Source organism: Talaromyces atroroseus (genome assembly GCF_001907595.1).
Source record: "Talaromyces atroroseus strain IBT 11181 chromosome Unknown scaffold_3, whole genome shotgun sequence".
In the NCBI taxonomy this organism is placed as follows: Eukaryota; Fungi; Ascomycota; class Eurotiomycetes; order Eurotiales; family Trichocomaceae; genus Talaromyces; species Talaromyces atroroseus.
Genome location: NW_017971435.1, coordinates 2,320,436 through 2,346,055, shown reverse-complemented (window position 1 = coordinate 2,346,055; position 25,620 = coordinate 2,320,436). Strand labels below are relative to the sequence as shown.

Sequence of the window (25,620 nt, the reverse complement as noted above, 5' to 3'; positions counted from 1 at the left end):
GTTTGTGTTACTGATGTGCAATACTTCGTGTAGCATAATGCATGGTGCAGAGCATTCTAGAAAAAGGTGTTCGGTGAGATGAAGTCCGAATGTTACCTCAATATCATGCACTATATCGTTAGCTGATAACTGGATATTCCTACGAAGAGTTTCTGAGAGGAGCTTGTGTTATAAAGGCTGATTAGAGAACTAAGGGACCATCCAATGACTGCATAGAGCAGTGGTATGATTCGATGTACGACGATAAAATTCTAGGCATACTCCTTGTTGAAGGCCCTCCCAATCACCATCCTTCGAATCTCACTCGTACCAGCACCAATCTCATACAACTTAGCATCCCTCAACAGCCGACCTGCTGCGATTTCATTGATATAGCCATTGCCGCCCATAAGCTGAATAGCATCTAGCGCACACTCTGTGGCGCGCTCTGCTGCATACAGGATTGCGCCTGCACAATCCTGAGTCCGGATAATCGCGGTGCCCTTCGCGCTGGATTCGTCAATTTGTTTGGCTGTAGCGTAGGTGTATGCGCGAGAGGCGGCGAGTTTGGTGTACATGTCTGCAAGTTTGCCTTGTATTAGCTGGTTGTGAGCGATTGGGGTATTGAATTGTTTTCGAGTATGAGTGTAAGGTAAGACAATGTCAAGAGCGGACTGCATAATTCTACACCATCCATGTTAGCTACATGAAGAGAAAATTCCCTTTATCATGGAGGATTATACCCTAGTGGACCAGCGCTTAGGACGAGGCGTTCCAAATCTAGGCCTTCCATGAGCACCTTGACTCCACGATTGAGCTCTCCGAGGAGGTTCTCCTTTGGTATGAATACATCGTCAAAGACTAGTTCACCGGTATTTGAGCCACGCATGCCGAGCTTGTCAAGCTTACGCGCGCAGGAAAAGCCTTTGAAAGTCTTCTCCACGATGAACGCAGAGATACCCTTGGAGGCTTTTTCTGGCTCGGTCTTTGCGTATACCACAATATAGTCTGCATCCGGGCCCTGTAAACAAGCAGCAAGCATATCAGCACAAGATCAATCAACAGTGAGGTTGCATTTTAAAGAGTTTACAGACATTGGTAATCCACATCTTGGTGCCATTGAGGAGCCAGCCTCCATCCACAGCTTTTGCGGTTGTCTTCATGCTGACCACGTCTGATCCAGCAGAATGCTCGGACATAGCTAGAGCACCAATTTTCTCTCCGGAGATGAGCTCAGGGAGGTATTTTGCCTTCTGTTCGGGATTTGCGTTTAACGATAGTTGGTTGACACACAGCTGCGAGTGGGCTGCGTAGGAAAGAGCAATGCTTCCTGTGAATTGTCAGAGGAAAGAAAAAAAAAAAAACAATCATAGCCAAATAGAATCTTCGCACCTGAAGCTCGGCTTATTTCCTCCAGCACGGTGCAGTGTGCCTGATAACCCATGGCCAAGCCGCCATATTCCTCGTCTGCTGTCACACCTAGGAAACTGTTGTATAGATACGATGCTTAGTGCTGAAATTCATTGGTTCAGTAGCCAGGCCTTACCCAGCTTCACCGAGCTTCTTCCACATCTCTGCTGGAAAGTCATTCTGTTGATCTGTCCGGGCGGCGACCTCTTCAGGTATCTCTCGGCCTGCGTGCGTACCATAACGTAAGTTAAAGAACGTAAACGAAAGGCAAAACCAAATCGCTGACGAGTAAACTCCTGCACGCTCTCCCGTAACTCTAGCAGTTCCTCCTCCGTTGGTGGAACGAAACCCTTGGGATGCTTTGTGGAATGGTATCGGCTCCACGCGGGGCTCCGCAAAGCACCAGCTCCGCAGCGGAGTGGTCTGGAGGGCCGCAAAAGCACACGAGAAAGATGTTTCGAGGACATTTTCAAATTGGATGCGAATGCGAAGGTGTGAATGAAGATGAACTTCGCGCCGTAGCCGAGGGGGAGCAGAACTGTCTTGTTGATGTTACATGCCCGCTCGGTTGGACGCGGCAATCGTCGCTCTCCGCACGGCTTAGGAAGGAGCTGCCCGCGCATTATTCACATTCACTACCTGCGCATCTCCTCTTCGCTCTGCAAGACAAACACAGGCTGCTTCAGTGTTTACATTTCTCTCTCTCTCTCTCTCTCCCCCCCAGATGAACGCCAGGTTTAGATGACACTCCATCGAGATTGTGTCGACCACGTCGTTCCCCGCAATGATTAACCGCCGCTCCCTTCTCCGCACCCTAGCGGAGCAAGAAGCTAAATTCATCCCCAGACCAGGACGGTGCTTGTCGACAATCGCAGGGCAACGACGAGTGGCTAACCAGAAGAGAACCTCTTATAATCAGTTTCCCAAGAGTGCCAGCTCGCAGAATTCGAGACCGGTCTCAAATTATACCTTCCCGCATCATGCAAACGCCATCTCAGTACTACCCACTGCAGTCGATACCGAGTCAGCAGACTTCAAAGAGAACGAGCGACAGATGAATGAGATACTACAACAGATGACGCAGATACATGATAAAATCGCACAGGGTGGATCTCAAAAGGCCCGTGAGAAACATATTGCACGAGGAAAGATGCTTCCCCGAGACCGGGTCACGTCGCTGATTGATCCTGGAACATCATTCTTGGAGTTGTCGCCTCTTGCGGGCCATGAGGTTTACCCCGGCGAAGACGTGCCGGGAGGAGGAATCATCACAGGCATTGGAACGGTTGAAGGCGTCACATGCATGATTGTCGCCAACGACAGTACAGTCAAAGGAGGAACCTACTATCCTATTACGGTCAAGAAGCATCTACGGGCACAGGCAGTAGCACAAGAGAATAAGCTGCCTTGCATCTATCTTGTCGACTCTGGTGGCGCTAATCTGCCGCATCAGGCCGATGTTTTTCCAGACCGGGACCACTTTGGTCGCATCTTCTTCAACCAAGCGCGCATGAGCTCGCTTGGGATACCCCAAATCTCAGTGGTCATGGGTCCTTGCACTGCTGGAGGCGCATATATTCCTGCCATGAGTGATGAGACAATCATTGTTGAGAATCAAGGAACTATTTTCCTTGCAGGGCCTCCACTGGTCAAAGCGGCGACGGGAGAGGTTGTCTCTGCAGAAGACCTTGGCGGAGGTAGTCTACACAGCACAATCTCAGGTGTAACAGATTATCTTGCTGTTGATGATGCACATGCGCTAGTTCTTGCTCGACGCTCTATTAGCAATCTCAATTACCCAAAGACCAGCGTTCCTCTCTCGGGCCTCTCCCCAGACACCGATATCAAAGAACCACTTTACGACCCTGAAGAACTGGGTGGCATTGTTGGCACGAATCTCCGCCGGCAGATCCCCGTCCATGAAGTAATTGCACGTATAGTCGACGGCAGTGAATTTGCGGAATTCAAGCGTGATTACGGCAGCACCCTTGTCACAGGGTTTGCGCGCATTTACGGAACTCAAGTAGGCATTGTTGCCAACAACGGCATTCTCTTCTCAGAGTCATCGTTAAAGGGAGCACATTTCATTGAACTATGCGCTCAACGACGCATACCACTCGTCTTTCTACAGAATATATCAGGGTTTATGGTTGGTGCAGATGCTGAAAAGGGCGGCATTGCAAAGAATGGAGCAAAACTGGTAACGGCGGTAGCATGCGCCGATGTGCCCAAGTTTACAGTAGTATTTGGGTCAAGTGCTGGAGCAGGAAATTACGGCATGTGGTAAGTCAATATCTTCTTCTTTCCTTGGTGTGTTGTGTCCATGACTAAACTTCACATGTAGCGGCCGCGCCTATTCACCGAGACTGATGTTTATGTGGCCCAATGCCAAAATTGGAGTAATGGGATCAGAGCAATTGTCAGCAGTAATGGAAGCAGTAGGACGCAGCGCCGATCCAGATCTCAAAGCGAGAATCGATCATGAATCGCAGGCAATTTACTCTTCAGCGCGATTATGGGATGACGGCGTGATTCCGCCTGCACAGACAAGAAAGGTTCTTGGGATGGGATTGGCGGCTGCGATGGGTGGAAAGAATAAGATTGACGAGGCTGAGACGAGGTTTGGTGTCTTTAGGATGTAGTTAAATGACTCTATAGTCTCAATATCTGACGTCCCATAGCGATGCTCAAGCCTGGTTCTCCCCCATAATATACACATCAGCTATAACTTTCTTTTTTGTTGCCGGAAGGGATTTCTCTAGTAAGAATGCAGCTTGATTACCACGAGTATTGACGTAGCATTCAGGAGGTTGTCTTGAACCCTCTTCCCTCGTCGCCAATTTGCAGGAACTCGTCACGCCTCATGATATACCCGGAGCACTTAGACGGGGCAAGGAGCAAGCACGCCTGTCGTAGCTTGTTCCCCAGTTCTGTAGCCGTTGAACCTGATACCATCCACAACTTGAGTACTTCTTTTTTATAAGATAGCAATCACAGTCCGGGCGCATCCAAACTTTCATTATGATCAACTCAAGTGATTTCTCTTCTTCATCCAGCTTTTGCCAGAGCGCATTGTCAACGACATTTTCTGAATTTGACTCAATAAGATGAGAACGAAACTCCCGGGCATTGGCTCTAAGTGCATATTAAATTGGCCATGGTTGGTAAGAGGAGGGGGGGTTAAAGCTGAATTCCACACCGTTCTTCAATCTGGAGTGCAACACGCTTTACGTTCGCCCTCTGATATGTTTCTCAACGGCTAGGGTCTGCCGGAATTTATTCTAAAAGGCCACTTGCGACTAAACGTGTACGCCTCAGAGAAGTCATATAAAACTGTATCATAGATGTCACCGGGGAGTCTAAAGTGACAGTCCCTCACGTCTCCGTGGGTGATTCCGATCCGATGTAAAGCATCCAGGCGACGAAGTCGGTCGTATAACAAAGAGTGGTACCACTCCCGTTCGAACGGGCTCAAGGGCAGTTTCGTAAACAGATCTGAGAAGCTTCCGGGTAACATTAGGGAGATAGAGGTCGCCCCAGCTATGATACACTGAGAACTCAAGTTCGGTTTGACGGCTTCCAGCACGATGGCTCGCCGTTGGGCATAACCAGATGAGAACCTGGACCTTGTCATGTCTGTGATCACGCCATGGAACCTTGGGAAATAAATTCTTTCCCGGCTGGAGCAGAATTGGTCAATATGACTATATGCCCGAGCCTCTCGGGCAAATCCATCAAACTCGTGTATAGCATCGTCTATCACATGGGAGATCTGCGATCTCGACACTCTCAACCGCTGAAGTTGCTCTATAGACTGCTTTTCGGTATAATCGGGAAACTAAACTGGTATGAATTCTGGGTAGGTACAGTGTAAACAGCAATCGATCAACGCGCCGACTCACCACTTTGCCTATGAGCTTTCTGCGGCCATTAATTGGAAGCCAGAACACTTGTATTGTGTTCCCATTAACTCGTCTCGTTTTATCGACTAGATCTCCTAATTTCCAATTTTGATCTTCGGAATGGAATGGTCGGAACACTGTTTCGCTATTAATTTCTTTGACGAACCCAGGAGGATTGCCTGTATGTCTTGTCTTACTGGGTTATGACTAGACCGTCAAGACATAAACTTGGTATCACGTGAAAAGCTGTGACCTCCTTCCATCTCTCATCAGTTTTCATTATTCTGTTTAATAGCAGTGCCTACAGAATGCGATAAATGCCTTATCGAACTCAAGACTATCAAATGCAGTCGGCATAGCCCTACCATCTAGCTTTCTAATTAGTAGCTGCAGATGTCCATGAGTCAGAGCTGCTACCATTATGCCTTGGGCGACCCTTAAAACACAAAAGAATTGGAATGGCAGGAGGAAGTAAGAAGGGAAGTTTAATGAGTACGTGCTTGTTCTTATTAGCCCTTGTATTCTTGACCGTGACTCGGAATCAACAGTATCATGATAAATAACCAGTCACCAAGGTTCTGAATATCGATAGAGCTATTCAACCACGCTTATATGACGTTTGGAGCCGAATCGATATTGAATTGTGAGATAGAGTAGCTAGCCAGTAATCAGCAAGAACATCTGCAGACACATCAGGTGCTGCCACAAGACACGAACTAAACTATAAATGTGTTTGCAACTTTATCCTCAGCATGAATGCGAATGCGAATAGGGCTTAAGATATTGAAAGATACAGAGAGAAAGTTCAACCTAAACCTTCCTTCTTTTCCCGCATCCTTCCATCGAAGAAGTCGACGAAGCCGTACGCGTACGTTTCTTGTCCAATTCAGCTTGTGCTGCTTTTTTATCATTATTATTAGTAGCAGATGAAGCGACCCGCTTAGAGCGTCTTTTGTTGCTGCTGTCGTCTTGTTCTAGTTCTTCAAGGTCTGAGTGCTTCTTTCTCTTCTTGATTGCAGTGCTATGCCCATTCTTAGCGGGCATCTGTGCAGGTTTGGACGCCGGCTGTTCGTGTTTTACCTCGCGTTTATTCCTCCTGTCATTAGTTGCGTTAGGTTTTGTTGCTGCAGTCGTCGAAGAACTCTTCGGTTTGCGACCTCTTTTACAAGGTGGCGTGCTCTTGTTGGCTGAGTCTCGCTTCAGGGCGGCTGCCAGAGTTGGAATCTCGACCCTAATGGACATTTTACCAGGGTGTTGTTTCTCTTTCTCTGGTGTGCTCGCATTCTCCTTATCTTCTTCGTCTGCGACATCTACCTTAGCGACTGCGACAGGACTCGGAACTTCCTCGTCGATTTCTTCCTCGCTATCAGCAATAAACATGGTTTCTGCAAGAGGATGAGATGTTGTTTTTGTTGTTAAATCGGGCTGAGAGTGTTTCACTCTTTGACGACTGATAGACTCGTCCATATTCTCAATTGCATCGGGTGGCGGGGAATATCTGGAAAATTCCACATTCGTGTTGCGCTCACCAAATTCTGGACTTTCCCCTGTAGATGCAAGGAGAACACTGGCATCTTGTTTATCGACTCGCTGCGATTCATTTTCGTGTCCATTTGTTTTGGGGCCATTGGCAAACCAATCTTTCCGATAGCGCGGAGCTTTGAAGACCTCTCTCCAATTACTCAGTAGAGCAACCTTCTCTCCTTTGCCGGGCTCGTACAACTCAACCTTCTCATCTTCCTTAATTGGAAGTCTCCACAGCACGCCCTTGAAGGAACTCGTCATAGCGGTAGGATAATCGACGACAGAAGAGCCAAGCGACAGGCTAGGTATATTTTCGAGTGTAGAAAGTTTTCGCTTCTTCTTGTGTGACTCCCCTCCCCCTTCGCTTTTCTGCTTCGTAATTATCGTTGGGTCGTCGTCGTAATAGTCATCGGAATAGTATTCCCAGTCGCTGTAGGTATCAACGGTTTCAAGGGATGGATCTTCAACCATGATGGGAGAATGCACCGCGGTTTCAGCCAATTCATCCTGTTGGGAGAGGAAGACTAGAGTTAGAAACATATCACGATAAAGCATATTGTAAAAGCTTACTCCAAGACCCATGCAGTCATCCTCGTACCAGTACCAATCGTCATCGTCGTCGTAGTAGTATTCGTCGTCAGACATTGTGAAAAGTGATCGCTAATTGACGGATTGAAAGTATGAAGTAGAGAAAAATAAAAAAAAATAAAAAAGATGAACGACGGTGAATATGAGCGGGAGAGTAGAGGAGTCTATGTCATAAGTAGCCGCGGGCTTCAAGCCATTAATAATCCGTGCGCTTTGAGAATGGAACAAGAACAAAAGTGCGCAGCACCTTGATAGAGGGCATGAGAGATGAATCCAGAAAATAAATAATTTTCCATCCAAGTGATGAAACAGAGATCCAAATTCTTTTAGTGATCAATCAATCCATGGATCGGGAGGAGGTGGTTGGCTGACTAATTAGCGCCGTTCATAACCCTAACCCCAAGATATGTAACTATCACCGAGCACGTTCTTTTTATGAAATATGCTTTACTACTGAAGAAAAACAAACAGTACAACACACCCCCCCCCCTTTCTCTAACTCTGAAGGTATAGTTGTTTTATCTTCTTCTGGACAGATGAGTCCAGCCCTGCAAGGCCCTTGTTAAAATCATCACTGTCGGTTTTTTCTAAGTTCTAATTCGTCATGCTATTTCCTGTTCAGACATTGACGAATGTTACGTAGATGAGAGCTGCAGTCGCTTACATGATGTGGAGAGAAAAACGAAACCTTAGGCAGTGTTTCGTTCGCTTCCGAGGACATTGCGGGTTGGGGACCCTTGTGGCTTTGGTTTATTAACTAAATCAATCTGTATCCAATATGGAGCCAGAAAATACTTTGATACTACAGTTTTCTGATACACTGTAGCCGCATACCACAATTGTCACAAATCCCAGGGACAGTTTGATTCCGAAACACCACCGCCAGATTGTCCGCTGGGTGATCGCTCCTCCAATGAAGGGACCAACAATCGCAGCGATACCAAATACCCCCGACATGATGCCCAAGTAGCTCGCCCGACGCGACAATGGGATCGCCTTTGTAGTAACCATAATACCACCAGTGAAAATGCCAGCAGCACCAAGAGCAGAAAGCGCGCGGCCGACTATTAGGCCAGCCGAGTTGGGACTGGCTGTACATGAGGGAATAAATCTTGAATATAGCAATGGCAGCCAGATACACGATTTTCACAGAGTAAAGACTGTACGGTTTTCCGTAGACGAGCAGGAAGATGCTGAGTGTGAATAGGTAGATGGCGGTCCACCAGCCAACACCGTCCAAGGCATGAAAATCGTCACTGATGGTTGGTGTTGCGGTCGCGAGGATTGTTTGGTCCTGTCTCATTGGCATTTAGTAAGCCTGCAGTGCTTGTAAATAGTAGATTTGTGATGACAGATTTCTGCCTGCTTACCATTCCTGTGGGAAACACGGCCAGGCATAGTCCGACCATGATCAAGACAGTTTTCCCCGTCGGTTCATCTAGCACAGCGGTACTTTCACTTTGAGCTGTCAAAGAATTAAATGTGACAAGCTCTTGGTCGTGTTCTTGTCTTTTCTCTGTGCCAGTAGGCTGGCCAGGCTCAGCCTTGGGCTCGACATTATTCTAGCATTGAAAGCAAATACCGCGATGGTGGATGACAAGGGTTAGAGAGAGACATCCCTTTTTCCAACGCACGCATGGCTATTGAAAACAGTGTAACACAGTCTGGGAAACCGGACGTGATTGCTTGGTTTTGGTTGGCTGGTCTGTTTGATCAAACAAAACCACTGATTGAGACTCTCATTACGGAGCATTTCACTATAGACCGACCCAGAGGGAAAGACACTCGAACATTGGATGTTCGTTTGGCCACCTATATGCTCTGAAAAGCTAACAGGAAGTAATCACGGCGCAATTTCAGCATTTTGATGATAAATCAGTCAAAACACACGAAATTATGCACTGAGGGGCACATCCGTAAGCTGCCCCGGAACGCAGCCGAAGATGCCGAAGAAGATTGTATAATTATTCCCGTAACCCCAATTTGTTGTATGTGATGTCCAGCTGAGATTAATCAACATTCACGGACTGAAATCCCCCTGTCAACGCTTGTCGTCATTAAAGCCGGACCCCACCCCTGTTCGTCAACCAACACCATGACATCCAGCCAAGCGCATACAGCCCGCTCAGTGCTAGACGCCTTTTACAAGGCAGAGCGAGAGTACATGTCGGTAGCTCCAGAGGAGCGCAACTTCGCCAGCATCGCAGCCACTCTAGCCCCAAACGTTCGCATGGAGCAGACGTCTGCTCTGCCCTACGCCGGCGTCTACCTCGGACCCTCCGGCATGCAGGACTGGACACGCCGCATGGCCGATTACTTCGACATCGTTGATGTGCAGAACCCAGAAATCTTTGAGCGTGCGGACTCGGACCGGATCGTTGTGCTCTCGAATATCCACTTGAGAGTGCGCAAGTCTGGGCAAGAGATGGATTTTCCGTTTTGTCAGACCTTCACCATCGACCTCCAGCGCGGGGTGATTGTCGAGTTGAGACCGTTTTACTGGGATGTGGCGGCAGTGAATAAGGCTTTGGGGCATGAACCCTGATTGAAAGCCATGGGGGATTGAGTATTCTTTTTCTGTGTGGCATATCTGATCGAATATCTCTAAGTGTGATCTCTTCTTCAACTCTTGCAAATCAACTCGTCCAATCATCATCCATGTCCACCCTTACTCGGGTTCTGATTGGCTGGTGCTGCAGAGAGCTTTAGCCTTTTAAGTAAAGCAATGCCTGCCTTCCATAAAAAGATTAGCGCCGTTAAGAAACATTCGGGTACAAGATGCCAAGGCGCTAATGTAAGCAAATCTCCTGATCTAGTAAGGCTTACGCTATGCCAGCTAGCCGCCAATCAGGGCTACAGCCTTCTCAAGCTACTAAAACCAAGAGACATGAGCATTCGGACACAGATAAATCAAGCCATTCCCTCCTCTCCAGAAAACTTGTACTTGCAGAAAAAGAAGGACGGCACCGGTGAGGAGCGTTTATCCCTTCCGCTCGGTTGGGTTATGCCGGAAAAGCCAGATGACTATGAGGCCCTGACAAAGGAAGACAAATTAAAGGCAGATAGGCTTTATGAAAGTGCCCTGTGCCATAAGTACTACGAGGTCCTTACTGCCAAGAGGAATCCTCAACACTATGCTGCTCTAAGTGGAAGTCGCCCCTCATCCACCCCATGAGATCTATAATCGGAGCTTGGTCGTCAGGGGAAGTCTTCGGGCTCCGCTCATCATTAATGGCTGTGGTAGATAAATGGTCCTCCGAGCTGCAGTTGACAGTTCCCTGTCCTATTTCCTTCACAGAGAAAGAGAAGGAATCGCACAATGAAGAGATAGAGAATCGTGACTATATCAGCCAGCTAATGGAAGAGTTTCAAGACGCGGGAATCCTACCCATCAATGGAACTGTCGATCCCGAAGATTACGATATTGTGCAGAGCACGAGCCGCATGCAGAAAAGAAAGTTCATGTCGTTAGCAGAAGCGAGGAACAGAGAAAGTGGATAGGCAAGATCTGGTCGTACCAGGATCGTCTCGTTGAGGCATGACCATACGCCCTTTTGGTGTTCAGTGTGAAGTAACGTAGCTAGATATTAAACATGAATACCCCCGATAATATGCATGCCTTACAATCCAGGCACTCAGTAGGCACGTGCACGCGGGCCGAAATGGGGGATTTCCCCGCGCGGGCGTCGCAGCTTAGCTTCGGTTGGCGTCGGCATTCCCCATTCCAGTTGGAGGAACCAAAGCAAAGCAATGCAACAACCTGCGATTATTTCTGCTCTGCAAATAATATCCTCTTCGACATGGCTTTAGTTTAAATATTTAGCTTGCTCATCATTCGGCTCTTTTTCTTTCTGATATACCCCCTCCTCGTGTTCAGTTCGTCGCGATGACGCTTTCACCCCTTCTCCGCACCGGCCACCACCGATGGAGTCAAGCCGCACTCCTCCTCAGATCAAAGCCCGGTTCACGAGCAACGTCAACTCTGACTGCTTCTTTGGAAAATGCTGCGATTCTGAATTCGATACTGATTGCCAACCGCGGCGAGATTGCTCTGTATGTTTGAAAGCAAGCAAAAAGTGAGATGAATATTCTAACAGCCGATCATTCTAGACGAGTTGGCCGAACGGCTACACAGCACGGCATCAAGGTCACAACACTTTACACAAATCCCGATAGTAAAGCGCAACATGCACTGAGCAGTCCGTACGCGTTTAATCTGGGGGAGACAGCTGCATATCTAGATGGGGACCAGATCATAGAAATAGCCAAGAGAGAGGGCTGCCAGGGCATTCATCCGGGCTATGGTTTTGTTCGTGACTACTCTGTCAAAAAAAAGAAAAAAAGAAAAAAAAAAAATAGGGAAATGAGTACTGATGAATAAATTATAGTTAAGTGAGAACTCAGAGTTTGCACGTAAATGTGCGAACGCAGGGTTGGTCTTCATCGGGCCGCCATGGAAGGCTATTGAAGATATGGGCGATAAGAGGTAAACACCCAACAAATCTACGTATGAAATGTATTACGAACTCTTACTTACGAAACCACATTCAAAAGCCGTTCAAAGGAAATCATGACCGCAGCAGGTGTGCCTTGCGTTCCTGGTTACCACGGAACCAACCAAGATCCCTTGTTTCTCGAGTCCGAGGCCGACAAGATGCATTACCCCGTCCTGATCAAAGCCGTCAAAGGAGGCGGTGGAAAGGGAATGCGAATCGTCAGATCCAAAAGTGAATTTCAAGATCAATTGCGGTCTGCGAAAATGGAGGCGCTAAATTCTTTTGGAAATGATCACATGCTGGTGGAGAAGTATATCACAACCCCACGACATATCGAAGTACAGGTCTTTGCAGACGTGCATGGCAATTGCGTGGCCCTGGGAGAGCGAGATTGCAGTATTCAGAGACGACATCAGAAGATCTTGGAGGAATCTCCAGCTCCTCACCTGCCAGATAGTGTGAGGAAAGATCTTTGGGAGAAAGCAAGGGCTGCTGCACTGGCGGTGGGCTATGAAGGTGCAGGAACTGTGGAGTTTATCTTCGACAATGACACAGGCCGCTTTTACTTTATGGAAATGAATACTCGACTTCAAGTCGAACATCCCGTGACGGAGATGGTAACAGGACAGGACTTGGTCCACTGGCAGATCCTGGTTGCCCAAGGCGCCTCTCTTCCTTTGACCCAGGAAGAGATCGAGGCCAACATTGCCGTCAGAGGACATGCAATTGAAGCTCGAATCTATGCGGAAAACCCGGATCAAGGTTTCATACCCGACTCTGGCCCGCTACTCCATGTTCGACTCCCCAAAGAAAGCGAGGACGTCCGAATTGACGCTGGGTTTATTGCTGGGGACGAAGTATCGGCTCATTATGACCCTATGATCTCCAAATTAATCGTTCGGGGCTCCAACCGCGAGGAATCCCTCCGCAATCTAGCCGCGGCATTAGAGGAGTACGAGATTGCCGGGCCGATCACAAACATTGAGTTTTTGAAGGCGGTTTGTAAGAGCGCAGATTTCGCATCAGGCGCGGTTGAGACGGGTTATATCGAGAAGCATCGCAACGAGCTCTTTGCCAAAAAGCCAGCCGAAGACGAGACTTTGGCCCAGGTAGCTTTGGCGGTTTTCGCAACGCACGCTGCAGCTTCAGGTTCGACTTCTAGGTCAACAAAGTCCAGTCTTACAGGGTCAATGCTAGGATTTAGTCCTAGTTTCCAGCAGCGCCAATTCAGCTTTACCGAATTATTATCTGACGAAACTGCGAATTCCACGACGCATCACGTCCAGGTTCAACAGCTCGGCAGTGATACCTTCCGAGTGACGGTGAACGGGCGCACGTTCGAGCGAGTCAACAGTGAAATGAACAGCGACACCAACCTGATTACGTCGTTTTTTGCACACACGCGGCTAGACACCCGCGTAATCCAGGACGACGATACGATTACCGCGTTTCAGCGGGGCAAGCAATACCGATTCACGACGGGGCGAGCGGGGTGGATGGAGAAGGCGCTGGGGATTAAAGACGTTGCAAACAGTGTTTTGGCGCCGATGCCGTGCAAGATCCTCAGCGTTGAGGTCATGGAGGGGCAGGCAGTGGAGAAGGATCAGCCGCTTGTTGTCATCGAGAGCATGAAGATGGAGACGGTTATCCGCAGCCCGCACAACGGGACGATTACGAAGATTGTGCATAAGAAGGGGGTGAGTGTGTATACTTTCTTTGTTTCTTTTCTTCCTTTTTTCATTCCCCTTCACTTTATCTTTTATTGTCGAGCAAAGCCGACGTCGCACTTGTGATATGTATAGCGACGATGGTATGGCCCAATTAGGCTTAGGCCCCAGCGGGGAGCTCCGAGGCTCAAGCAGACGTTCTTGGTGTCTTCGAGATTTAAAAGAAAGCTAACCAACGCCGTGCAGGACCAATGCAAGAGTGGAACGCCACTTGTCGAATTTGCCGGAGCAGAAAGTTGATGCTCATCTTATGCCTAGGGCAAAAAGCAGTGAATAATGGTATTACATACGAGGCGTTGTGGGATTACGTAGTGTGTCTGAGTATTTGCCCCTTTGACTATGAAAATGCAGAAAAAGAAAATACAAGCACAGCAGAGAATAAGTCATCTGACAATTCCGTTGTATACGTGCTAGTAACAGCCCCGGCAAATCCGTATGTACTCCGGGGCTTCCGCGCGCTCGGGACATGGGGCTAGCCCAGCCCCTTAAGTGTATACATATGTCGTTACAAAGAGTGCATCGTACACGCTCCCAACAGGGAAGGCCGAGATGTCCATCGCAGGGTCATGTGATTGATGCTGGTTTACGATCGATTTGGCCCAGACAGCGCCCAACTGCAGTCCAGACCTGCTCTTCTGCTGGTGGTGTGCAAGAATACAAAACACCAATATAAATACCACACATTGGCCTATGGGAAATTTTCGTCTGGTCATGTGGAGGGTTGGAAGCTTTCAGGCGCGGCCAATCATCCGCGCGGCCCCACTGCGATGGGGCGCCTGGAGCTAGATCTTCGACCCACTCGTGCTCTTATTTTGGAGTGCGTCTCCCTAACCCACACCCCTGGCCTCTACTATCTAGAATAAACACACCGAGTAGCTAGCCATAGGCATAGCATGTAACACGATTCCTGCGGCCATATCGAGTATTTATTCTGTACCGTTTGAATGGCAGTACCTAGTAAATGCTGCCAGCATTCTGGCAGCCATTGCATGAGTATCCATGCAAGTGGCATTCCTCATCAACCCCTGCCCAGGAGGATCCATCACATAGTTTTACCTCCACGACAGCTCTTAGCGTGCGCATCCCAGGGCAATTGGGTTTGGCATTTGCCATTTACTGACAGGATTTGTCTGTCTGTGTCACGGTGCAAATCAACACAGTACGGGGTAGTACATGTTACAGAAGCTTTGATCCTTATTTTTACTTTTATTTTTATTTTATCGGCGCTTCCCACCTCCGCCCCGATGTTTTTTGCCATCCGGCGGATATAGACAGACTAGTAGTAGTTATTTATTCTCAGCGCCTGCCCACCTTTCTCCTTTTCTTTCCTTCCTCCCACATAGCACGACGTCCTTCTCTACTACGTACTCCCCCATTGCATTGGTTCCAGGGTTCTTGTGCAATGGCCGCCATCTTCAAACCGACGACGGCCGCTCGTCAGGCCATCCGAGCTGCCAGCCAGGCCTCGATCGCCCGCCCATCCATTCGAGCTGCTCGCCCAGCGTTGTCCATCACCACAACTCGATCCCTCTCCACCACACCCGCTCGCTTCCAGAATGACGATGAGTCCAAAAAACGGGCCACCACAGATGCTCCCCAGGGAGCTTCGGGCGCCCACGAAGGAGCGTTTGCTCGTACCGACGACCGCCTTGTGATCGAGCACCCGGCCGACGAGGAAATGCCTCGCTCGCCCGTTGTTCAGGGCCGCGGCGGCATGCACTTCAAGCGCACGCTGGCGTCGTTTTCGCTGGAAAACAAGGTTAGCGTGGTGACTGGCGGTGCCCGGGGCCTGGGCCTGGTCATGGGGCAGGCGCTAGTGGCTTCCGGCTCGGATTTGGCCATTGTCGACCTGAATAGTGCGTTTCTATCTCGCTTTCTTTCTTTCTTTCTCTTTCTTTGTGCTTTCCATTGGCTAACATGTAATTACAATTATTGCAGAGGACGAGGCCGAGGACCAGGCTAAGAAGCTCGTAGCCCAGTTCCAGAAGGAAAACCCTGGCTTGGAGGAGTGAGTCGCTACCTGTGGTAGCAACTTGTTTGTTATCAAAAGAAAAATACAAAAAAATAAAAACAAGCTAACATTGCTTCTCTCCCAGGCTCCCCAGAGTCACTGCTCACTACGCCGACGTCTCCGACCCGGAGTCGGTCAACCAGGTGCTCGCACAAATCGTCGAACAACATGGCAAGATTGACAACCTGGTCACATCTGCCGGCTTCACCGAGAACTTCGACGCCATCTCATACCCCTACGACCGCATCAAGAAGCTCTGGGGAGTGAACGTGGACGGCACATACCTGTTCGCCACGGGCGTTGCCAAACACCTGATGGAGCGCAAGGCGCCCGGAAGCATCGTCATGATCGGTAGCATGTCCGGAGCCATTGTCAACGTTCCTCAACCCCAGGCGCCGTACAACGCCGCCAAGGCCGCGGTGCGACACTTGGCCGCCTCGCTCGCCGTCGAGTGGGCTGGCTCCAACATCCGTGTCAATTGCATCAGCCCCGGTTACATGCTGACGGCCTTGACCAAGAAGATTCTCGACGAGAACCCAGAGCTGAACAGGCAGTGGACGTCTTTGATCCCGCAGGGCAAAATGGGCACGCCCGAGGACCTGATGGGCGCGGTTACCTTTTTGCTGAGCGATGCTTCTCGCTACGTGACGGGCGCCGACCTCCGCGTTGACGGCGGATACACTGTCACCTAATTCACGCCTTTCATTTGCATTAAGTAGTTGCTGTCTTTGCTATCATATCCTTTTGATCGTTTTTCTGCCAGCGTGTTTTTTACCCTTTCCTAAAACTTTTCCTTCCCCTCCTTTTATCCGACTTTCGGCTGTGGTTTATTGTTCATAGACGGTGTACGCGCGATGAAAAAAAAAAAGGAGAGAGGCTAGAGCGGTCCTGCATGTGTTGTTTTTTTTTTTTTCCCCTTCTTTTCTTTTATTATTGGGGGCATGGATAATAGCAGATCTCGAAAGTCGAGCAGATACCCGCGATTTAATCAACATCCCTTGCTATAACTATATACTATATTATTATTTCCGAGTTGGGCAAATAGGGCTGCCACCGTACTAAGGCGGAACAAACAAATAATTGCATATAACATGTAACATATAACATATAATGTTATATAGTAAATAATATACATCGGCAAGCGCGGCTTCGTTCCAAATCCTTCATCCCACCCCCAGCTAGCCCAAACGGGCGTTCCGTGCCTTGCAGCAGAGTGATTCGGTCCAGCTGACTGAGGAGTCATCCGCAGGTTTTTGGCAAGAATTCGTATTCAACAATTGTCTCAAAGACTGGCATGAAATTTGAGATAAAATCGCAGGCTAGTCCTGTTCGGGACGCCCTCCCAGACTGGCGGTGAATCGCTCCTTCCTTTCCCTCTCAAGATGTTCGTTCCCCTCCACGACCTCCGGTTGAGCCTCTCCTTCATCGCGCTCTCACTCACTCACTCACTCACTCACTCACTCATCCTCCATTGCATCGCTCTCCTACCCTCTACTCCATTCACCGCCGAGCTGTCCTGCCCCGGCACCCCTGCTCGGCCCCGTCGGATTCCAAACCGCTGATACCTGCCTGACCAGCTCGATCTTCATATCACGTCGACGAGATGTTGCGGCCAAGTCAGTGACACGTCTCGCTCAGGACGGACAACACTTGGCTTCTGCTCCTTTCTCTTCCACCCCCGGATTTCTCCAACATTCCAGTGGCCAAGTCTATGCAAGGACATGTGCACGTCCACATCATACATCATTGCTTAGCTTTTTGTTTTTTTTTTTTTGTTTTTTGGTACTTACTTCCTTCTTTTCCTCCCTCGACTGCTTCCAGCATGGTTGAACACGCCTTCTTCGATCTCAAGTCATACGTGTCTATCATGTAGCCGAAGAAGTTGTTGACATCTGGCGTCCACCCGAGTGACAAAAGACAATGGCTCGTGAATTCCCTGCCGACGTGGTGAGGACCACTGACAGGTTCGCTGCCGAATTGGGTCAGGTTAATGGTATCAATGTGGATGATATTGCTCGGCTTTGGAGAGGTACTATTGCATCTGCTAAGCCCTTATTTACGAAATAAACTAACAAAATATTCACAGCGTACACGACGCAGCAAACTGTTGTGCAAGATGTCGTGGTGTCCCGGTTGGAGAATTTCTTCTGGAGGATATGGAGCAATGTCGCTCTCCAGCAGAATCTTACTGGAATTACACTGGCAACTCTTTTCATGGCTATTCATGAAAACTCCTCGCTTCATATTGATGCCCATCGCCACCAGTCGCTCTCGGAAGTGGGTTTTAAGAAACGATGTTACAAGTCGTATGTTGTGCTGACTTGACTCGTTCATAGATCCAACCCCCCTCTGTCATCATGGCCGAAGCTTCATTGACTATCACCACCAACCCCCAGTCTGACGAACAGAAAGAGTCACCGAAGAAAGAGTCCAAAAACCCCCTTCCACCCATTCTCAAGAAATCCACCGAAGGAAAGAAAAGCCAGCCTCCGACAGCACCGTCTTCTTTCAAAACAACAAGGATCGTAGTCCCCGAGAAGCAAACTCAGAAAGCGACTAAAGATACAGCTGTAGAAAACGGGAAGGCAACAGCCATAACTGCGCAGAAGCCAGCCCGTAAGAAAGCAGCCTTTGTCGCAAATCGGGCAACCTCGTCAAGACGAAGAGGCGTGCTTATTAGGAGGAAATCTACACAGACTTCGCCTGTTCAATCTCCAGCTGTTGAGCGCTCGGAGGAGAGCTTAGAAGAGGAGTTTATAATGCCAAAAGACGAGCAGGTAGAAGAAACTGCGCAAAGTAAGCCTCTCTTTTCTTTTCCATTTGTGTCGTTTCTAGAGGTTAATTAAGTAGAATCCGAGTCTTTCAGCGTCCCAAAAGGCCCCGAGTTCTCGTGGCGTTCCTTGTCCTACTTGAAAGTTGATGAGAATAAAACTGCACCACCACCACCAGAACATAAAGCCACCGGGTCTGGAACAAGCCCTCCTCCTACAAACTTCTCTCTCAGCAGTGTCCGCCACCACCGTAGCCCCGAGAGTGTCCAAGCCTCATATCAAGAAACCACTCGGAGCGTCGCAAAGTCCAATAAGCCTCTGGTTGACCAGGACTTTCGTACACATTTCGTTCAACGAAAACGCCAAGAATCTGCGCACGGCACCAACAACAACAGCACAGCTTCTTCTCTCACCACCAGTCTCAGCTCGACGAATTTCCGAGAACTGCTTAACGCTGCCCAAGCTGCTGCACAATCTCTTCCGAACCACGACGGTCCCAGCGCAAGTACAGTGACCATGGTGACATCGACTCGTAAACCAGACGGTAAAGATCGAAGCCGACGACCAATGATAATCAACACACAACTGGATATAGAGTCTGTTCCTCATCAACCTACAGTTGCGGTAAAGGTATCAGAATCATCAACGTCGACATCGCAACAAACAACAAGCGGTGTCTTTTCGGTGCCGAAGGAATCGCAGGGCCAGCTGGGCGAGCAATTGAACAGTTTGATCAAGGGGGCGAAAAGGAAGAATAAGAACTAAGATGTTTCATTCCATCTGTAGTATGCAATACTCGTTGTTTGCTTCTTTCATACACTCAAGCCAAGGCAGTTGATTAGTTAACAAATTATCGTTCTCAATATAGATAAAGCTGACAACATATAACCATGCACACAGTAAAGGAATAGCAGTACATCTGGATATAACAGACCAGACACTGAGATATCCATCGACGACAAAGAAGAACTGCCATGAGCAGACTGACGGCACCAGCGTCCATCGTGTTCGACTGACCCGAGAGAGAGAGAGAGGGCTTATACAGGCTCCTCCACGTCGACCGGCTGTATAGCATTCCCCTGATAGTGAGCCCGCCGAGGACCACTCCGCTGGCTCTCCGCATCCCAATGATTTTCCCCATCTCCAGCACCACCCCTAACATCAAGCGTGTCCTCACCAGCCTGCGTCTGAGCATCCCTCGAAGTCAAGGCCCTCCACCACCTCAACCCACAGCCCGTAGCAGTCGTCGCCCACAGTAACAAATTCATAAAATCCACCCACACCGCACGCTTCATCCGCTTAATCCCCGACTGGCCCTCCGCATCCTCGGAGATATACATCTTCCCAAAGATACCAAACAACACCAACCAAAATATACACAAAATCACCTCCCACACGAAGAACGGCAGATGCATCTTCACATACGAGGTTATGGCTGCTGAGGGGCCCTTTCTGCGCTCCAAATACCAGAGAGAGAAGAGATGGACGCCAGCCGTGATGGCGGAAACGCACGATGTCCATTCGGCATAGACCCATTTCGGGTCGGCGTAGACGCCCTTTTCGGTGGCGTGGTGTAGGTCTATGCCATAGAGGCCGACGATGGTGAGACCCATGGCGAATTGGAAGAGGCGGAGGGTGAGGTTGATGTAGAATTTGGGGGGTTGCGGGGGATATTGTTGCTGCTGGCGGCGACGGCGGCCGCGCTGGTTGTTGCTGATACGACCACCACCACGACCGTAAGCAGGAGCATCGGCGGTGCCGGCACCGTCCGGGGTGAAGATGGTTTTTTCGGTCATGTCGTTCTCGTACCAGACGTTATGTTGGTCGGGGTGTCTGCGTTTCTGGACTTGTTTGAAGCCGAATTTGACTGCTTTGATCATGAGGAAGGACATGGTGGCGGGTTAGATCTTATAAATGGTTTTATTTTGGCTGTGAGTCAAAATTCGTTTTCTGGTGAGTCAGAATATGCGTCCTGCGCAGGTGTATGGATATGGATGTATCTGAAAAAAAAAAAAAAAAAAGAGAAGAAGAGAGGATGGCAGAAGTAGAGTCACTGCAATCTATGCAAATGACTACAACGAGAGTGACAATGACAATGACAACAAAAGAAAAAAGAAAGAAAGAATACAATGATATAGATACAAACAGAGGAAAAAGCTATGACTACAACTGGACATATCTTTGCTTTATAACTTCGATTCCAATGCATACATACACTACGCATACGGACCGTTTCATCGTTCTCGTCCTCATCCAAACTGAAACAGAAACACCCAGAAATAGCAACTCGAGTTCCCATACAACAGTTCCTAGAATAGCTCTCCATAACTCCTTGACGGACGAGTGGATGACAACTTGTTTCAACTTGTCAACGCCGTTGAGGATGAATAGGATCCATTCGTTTGTAAGGCTGTACACTATATGCTTATATATATAGTAACTAGCATGAGTATTGAATACTTGCGTATAGTAGACGGCGGTATCAGAGTGTTCACGAATCAAATCAAGCCATTGCTTAGCCATGCCGGTGTCTGCTACAGAGGTCAGGGCTATTGATTGGCTCTTAAGCGGCCTAAGTTTACAGTAGCTCAGTTAGGGCTGTTCGTCACGGGTGAGCAGCGCGGCGGCCGATTGACTGGCTGTCGATGAACGTCGGCCGGTTACGATGCATAGACTGACTGAATAACGAATGAATTAATGAAATGTTTGCAACTTAGCACGGCAAAGAGAGAATGGTAGAGAAAGAACTACGTAACATTGTCCTAGATACTAGACGGTATCTATATACCATGTACGTGTACAGCTAGCTGCATTCATACAAACGTATGAGAATGATTATTCCGAAACGACTCACTCACTCACCCACATCCCACCGAAATAATAACATATCCACCCTACTAGCTCGTAGGCATACATTATTGACACTCCATTCTGGATTTTGGAGACAGTTTGATACGCTTTGTACGAGACCATGACTTGTTGACGCCACTGATGCTGACTAACAATCGGAAACACGAGAAGAACAACTCTGTCGAAAAAAGCCAGGAAAAAAAGAGAGAGGGGCGATTATGAAAGATGAAACTCCAATGCTATAAACAAAGACACAACAAAATGGAAACGCCACCCAGAAAGTTGAGAAAGATCAAGACGGTCGATCCATGCCACCGTCGCCGATTCCTCCTTTGATTTGAGCTGACCCTTCAATAGGAGGAGAATTTCCTGTGTTCGGCATGCCTACAGGCGGCCTATCTGCCATTGGCTGTGGTACAGGAGGAACTGATGTAGGCATCGGCGGCGTTTCATCTTCGTACTCTCCAAGATAGTCATCCGGATGATGTGCATTCATCGGTGGCGCGTGTTCAGCACCGTGCTGATGTGCAGCAGCAGCAGCCTGAGCCTGTTGAGCACCTGTGCCCGTCTGCTTGGCTGCATTCTTGGTGGCCTTTTTGCCTTTTCGGCCTTTCATCTTCGCCTTCTCCAGAAGGCGTCGCTTCTCCGCCAACCGACGCCGCTCCTTCCGATCCTTAATCTCATATTGCCGGATCAGCGCTCGCGGTGGTTCTCCAAAAATGGCTTCGTACTCGCAAAACTCGCACATCCAGATCTCTTCCGGGCTAGGCGGGTTGTGGATATTCGTGTAGTGTTGTTGTATCTTGCGACGCCGAGCTGCCAAAGCATATATACTATCTCGAGACCGTTTGGGTCTCTGACCGGGATTAGCCCCCGGTGCACCTCCGGCAGGCGGTTGGGGTAACTGCTGCTGTCCACCCATCGCGCCCATGCTCGGACTGGTCTGCGTTCCCTGAGTAGCAAAGTCACGCGGGTTCGGTGCAATTGGAAAACGCGGATACGTGCCTGGAGCATGCAGAGCAATGCTCTTCGAACTATCCGATTCACATGTGAATGTGAACTGTGTCCCTGTTGCATTGGGCTGCGGCGTGCTTGCTTGTCGTTCAAGAGGACTGAGAATGGTGTTGGGTCCTCTGGAAGGGGGAGTGAGCGCGGCTGCATTTGCGATTGCCGCTGAAATTATGCCTTGGTCTGGTTTAGTAGCTCCTATTTCACCTAGTAGACACAGAGTCAGTGAACAACAGCCTTGATAATACCGTCGATTGCACCATGGTATATACCTGTTCCGATATGTGAAGGCGGTGCCGGATCCCGAGGACTACCAGGCGGTCGCGCACCCAACAAGGCGCCTTGAGGATGCACCGGAAGTGCACCGCGGCTACCTGATGTGCGTGGTGTATGACGCCCATAGCGGCCGCGCCCTGACCCCGAGATCCCGCTTCCAGCATTCGAGGCAGCTGGACTGCCAGAACCATAATATGTGCCAGTCCCCCCGTCACCCAGGCCACCGGGCGATCCAGGGTTGGACCCAGATATTCCCATGCTCGCAAGATCCGTGGTGAGGGTAGAATGATGACTACCCAGCGTTCCAGAGGTGGGTATCTTTCGCTTCTTTTTATTATTAGTGTTCTCAAATGCATCGTAACCATCCAGCCCGGCCGGTGAAGACTTTGTTTGCGACGTCTCGAGGTCCGCAGGCTGTGTCTGGCCGTTGGGAAACGGCGTGGCAGGAGGTAGCGACGACCCGCGGAACCCGCCACTTCGGCGAACTACGACCGACCCATCTTCGTCTCCGCTCTCGACTTCTGAGACGCCATTCTCGTACGGGTGGCGATGATCTCGATCAGGGCTGTGGTCATGGCCGTCATGGTTGTAGGTGTCAACAGAATGCTGTTGTTGCAAATGCACTTTGTTGTCATGACTTTCGCTATAGTCCGAGTAGGAGCGAAAGAAGAGGCGAGAGACACGGGGGGCCGGTGGAAAACGGATGGACTTTACAACCTCTGGGGAAAGACGAGAGCGTAATGGACGCTTCGGTAGAGGCCGAATGAGACGGTCGGGGTAGATGGGAGAGGGCATGTCGGGAGTGGCGGAATATGTGCCACCTAGAGTAAATTGATCGAATCAGCAATCCATCCTCCTGCTATGCTGGAGCGCGGTCAATTGTAGGCTCGAAAGCCCAGCCACGAGCACACCATCAAAATCGAATCAGGAGAGACAGGAGCATACTCAATGTAGCCGCCATATTGCCGAATTTTCTGCCTTGTTTCATGCACACGCACACACACACAGACACGACAGCTTCTCTCCAAGCACACAGCGTGCAACCACAGCACCCAGCTGTATGTCAGCTTCTCTTGTTCTCTGCTGTCGATGAAAAGGAACGTTGTAGTCCGTGGAGTTACGATGGCGAATAACAGTATATCCCCTATTCCTCTTAGTAGCTGTGGAGGGTAGACTGGGCGGTATTTGTCAAGGCCAAAAAGAGAAGGAAAAAAAAAAAAATGGAAAAAAAAAAAGGAATAGAGGACCGGCAGATAGAAAAGTATAGGATCTTTCGATGCAGGAGAAACGCAGGTCGGTCGGTTTATGAGCGAATTTAAAGGACTCACACAGGGAGGTAGGCAAATTAATCAGCAACCAAAAATGCAGACTTTTAAGGAGGGACAGTTCCAGCCTGACGACGAAGACACCAAGAAATGCGCAACAGAGCGTTAGCGGCACGGGCAGACAGAAGATGCAGGCTGATGCCAGTGGCACAGGCTGCAGAGCGACCAAAATGAGGGGAATGGGAACACGTTTCGGTACGCAAGTCGATGTTGAGGATTGAAGCATCGTTTCGTTGCTTACCGAACGAGAGACGAATTAGCCCGCTCGGGTATGCCGCGCTAGGCCCAGACGGGCTCTCTGCTGCCGCCGGCGCTAGCGATGGGCGCCTCGACAAACTGCCCTTTGCAGTTAAGAGGGCTTCGCTCGTATATTTTTAAATTTAAACAATAGTTTGGTTGGCTACTGGCGACTACGCACTAGCAACTGCACCTCTGTAAACCAAGTTTCTCCGGCCTGCGTGGATGGTGGAAGCGCCGTGCTACCGCTTCTACGGCCGCGAGCTTGCCTACAGCCAGCCAGCCATTCATCCCCAGCCTTGTCGCGATACCAACCTGCGTACGACATCCTCGGTCTACGGACAAGGCCACTGGGCCAGGCTAGGCCTGTTCCTGACAGAGTCTGTTTCGAACAGGCAGGCCTTGCGTCGGTAACGTGCAGTGCCCTCCATGCAAGAGAGATAAACCGAGAGCCCTCGCGATTTGCACAGCAAGCCAGATACATACTCTACTGCATCGTCCATCATTGCTTTATAATCATATGCTCCCCCCGCAGCCAAACAAGTAGCCAGTATTCCAGTAGTCGACGCCCGGAATGGCAGCACGCACGACGGGATCCGCGTAGGACCCCCTCGTTGACGGACCACCAGCACATCCCAATATTACGAATTGACCGGGTTTTGTAGTAGAAAGCCTCTCATGCTTTCCGTGTTTGTTAAGCAGCCGGGGTTCAAGACCTGATATTCGCTACGGAACGCGTGCTGGCGGGTACGTCGTGCGCACATCACGACGAAGGGTAAGGAGGATAACGGGGTGATTTCTTCGTAGTAATCTCGAATGGCTGGATCAGAAACTGGGACAGAGATGTGTATTTATTGTATTGCGTCGCCTGGAGCGTCAGTGATATACTTGCGTTGCATGCTTGTAGGGAGTACGTAATGACCACGGCAATGCCAATGTGCGAGGCGAGATCCACGCAGTGCTGGCAAATTCGGAGCGTGTAAATGTGTCCGTGATGCTTAGGGTCGATGAGGAGAGCAGAAAGGAAAGCAACAGCGTGCAGGGAGAGCAAGAAAGAGCGTGCTCGGAGCGAGCGGGGAAGCAGTGGACGCGAGCAGAAAACGAAGGGCGGCGGCCAGCCATCCCCGTTCCGTCGTCCTTTCCCTCTTTCTCTCTTGCTGCTTCAGTTTCTCTTCCTCTCTCTCTCTCTCTCTTCTCCCCCGCCCAGCACCTCGCAGATTATGTAGCCACGCTGCTTGCTATGATACTTCTCTGGCGATCTTCTTGGAGCAGGCAAGCCATTGCCTGATTTCTCGCAATTGTCCTGTCGGTTTTTTCTCTGCTCTCGGTCATCCGCCGAGCCACCGAAAAAGCACTCGCAGAACCCGCCTTCTTCTCGTTCCACCACGTGCAAACTCGACTTACAATTCCCCCCCGGGTTTCCAGATCGCAAAAGCAGTCCCATTGCGAAGTTCGCGCCGCTCTTGTTTTTCCCTACCTCGACCATCGTGTCGCTACAGCTCCAACTGTGGCCACC

The 25,620-nt window shown here is 49.5% G+C and overlaps 10 protein-coding genes across 10 annotated transcripts; 5 read left to right on the top strand and 5 right to left on the bottom strand.

The window, feature by feature from the left end:
- Positions 1 to 251: 251 nt before the first annotated feature.
- UA08_03842 (2-methylacyl-CoA dehydrogenase, mitochondrial) lies at positions 252 to 2,012 on the bottom strand (the record flags this gene model as incomplete). The annotated part of the gene is made up of 6 exons (XM_020266186.1): positions 252 to 663; positions 723 to 1,000; positions 1,074 to 1,309; positions 1,372 to 1,466; positions 1,526 to 1,613; positions 1,676 to 2,012. The coding sequence occupies 6 exons, from the start codon at positions 2,010 to 2,012 to the stop codon at positions 252 to 254; spliced, it is 1,446 nt and encodes a 481-aa protein (XP_020121518.1).
- Positions 2,013 to 2,173: 161 nt separating this feature from the next.
- On the top strand, positions 2,174 to 4,031 carry UA08_03841 (putative methylcrotonoyl-CoA carboxylase beta chain, mitochondrial; the record flags this gene model as incomplete). The annotated part of the gene is made up of 2 exons (XM_020266185.1): positions 2,174 to 3,672; positions 3,734 to 4,031. The coding sequence occupies 2 exons, from the start codon at positions 2,174 to 2,176 to the stop codon at positions 4,029 to 4,031; spliced, it is 1,797 nt and encodes a 598-aa protein (XP_020121517.1).
- Positions 4,032 to 6,101: 2,070 nt separating this feature from the next.
- UA08_03840 (hypothetical protein) lies at positions 6,102 to 7,460 on the bottom strand (the record flags this gene model as incomplete). The annotated part of the gene is made up of 1 exon (XM_020266184.1): positions 6,102 to 7,460. One exon carries the CDS (start codon positions 7,458 to 7,460, stop codon positions 6,102 to 6,104), a length of 1,359 nt encoding a protein of 452 aa, XP_020121163.1.
- A 745-nt stretch (positions 7,461 to 8,205) lies between these two features.
- On the bottom strand, positions 8,206 to 8,812 carry UA08_03839 (hypothetical protein; the record flags this gene model as incomplete). The annotated part of the gene is made up of 2 exons (XM_020266183.1): positions 8,206 to 8,697; positions 8,774 to 8,812. 2 exons carry the CDS (start codon positions 8,810 to 8,812, stop codon positions 8,206 to 8,208), a joined length of 531 nt encoding a protein of 176 aa, XP_020121519.1.
- Positions 8,813 to 9,498: 686 nt separating this feature from the next.
- Positions 9,499 to 10,904, top strand: UA08_03838 (hypothetical protein; the record flags this gene model as incomplete). The annotated part of the gene is made up of 4 exons (XM_020266182.1): positions 9,499 to 9,918; positions 10,150 to 10,197; positions 10,240 to 10,549; positions 10,702 to 10,904. The coding sequence occupies 4 exons, from the start codon at positions 9,499 to 9,501 to the stop codon at positions 10,902 to 10,904; spliced, it is 981 nt and encodes a 326-aa protein (XP_020121507.1).
- Positions 10,905 to 11,289: 385 nt separating this feature from the next.
- Positions 11,290 to 13,787, top strand: UA08_03837 (hypothetical protein; the record flags this gene model as incomplete). Its single annotated transcript, XM_020266181.1, has 5 exons — positions 11,290 to 11,456; positions 11,514 to 11,712; positions 11,792 to 11,889; positions 11,958 to 13,596; positions 13,731 to 13,787. 5 exons carry the CDS (start codon positions 11,290 to 11,292, stop codon positions 13,785 to 13,787), a joined length of 2,160 nt encoding a protein of 719 aa, XP_020121513.1.
- Positions 13,788 to 15,028: 1,241 nt separating this feature from the next.
- Positions 15,029 to 16,329, top strand: UA08_03836 (hypothetical protein; the record flags this gene model as incomplete). The annotated part of the gene is made up of 3 exons (XM_020266180.1): positions 15,029 to 15,482; positions 15,565 to 15,634; positions 15,723 to 16,329. The coding sequence occupies 3 exons, from the start codon at positions 15,029 to 15,031 to the stop codon at positions 16,327 to 16,329; spliced, it is 1,131 nt and encodes a 376-aa protein (XP_020121151.1).
- A 1,228-nt stretch (positions 16,330 to 17,557) lies between these two features.
- On the top strand, positions 17,558 to 19,173 carry UA08_03835 (hypothetical protein; the record flags this gene model as incomplete). The annotated part of the gene is made up of 4 exons (XM_020266179.1): positions 17,558 to 17,666; positions 17,724 to 17,914; positions 17,974 to 18,433; positions 18,488 to 19,173. 4 exons carry the CDS (start codon positions 17,558 to 17,560, stop codon positions 19,171 to 19,173), a joined length of 1,446 nt encoding a protein of 481 aa, XP_020121152.1.
- A 272-nt stretch (positions 19,174 to 19,445) lies between these two features.
- On the bottom strand, positions 19,446 to 20,300 carry UA08_03834 (hypothetical protein; the record flags this gene model as incomplete). The annotated part of the gene is made up of 1 exon (XM_020266178.1): positions 19,446 to 20,300. One exon carries the CDS (start codon positions 20,298 to 20,300, stop codon positions 19,446 to 19,448), a length of 855 nt encoding a protein of 284 aa, XP_020121149.1.
- Positions 20,301 to 21,550: 1,250 nt separating this feature from the next.
- Positions 21,551 to 23,337, bottom strand: UA08_03833 (hypothetical protein; the record flags this gene model as incomplete). The annotated part of the gene is made up of 2 exons (XM_020266177.1): positions 21,551 to 22,473; positions 22,539 to 23,337. The coding sequence occupies 2 exons, from the start codon at positions 23,335 to 23,337 to the stop codon at positions 21,551 to 21,553; spliced, it is 1,722 nt and encodes a 573-aa protein (XP_020121150.1).
- Positions 23,338 to 25,620: the final 2,283 nt, after the last annotated feature.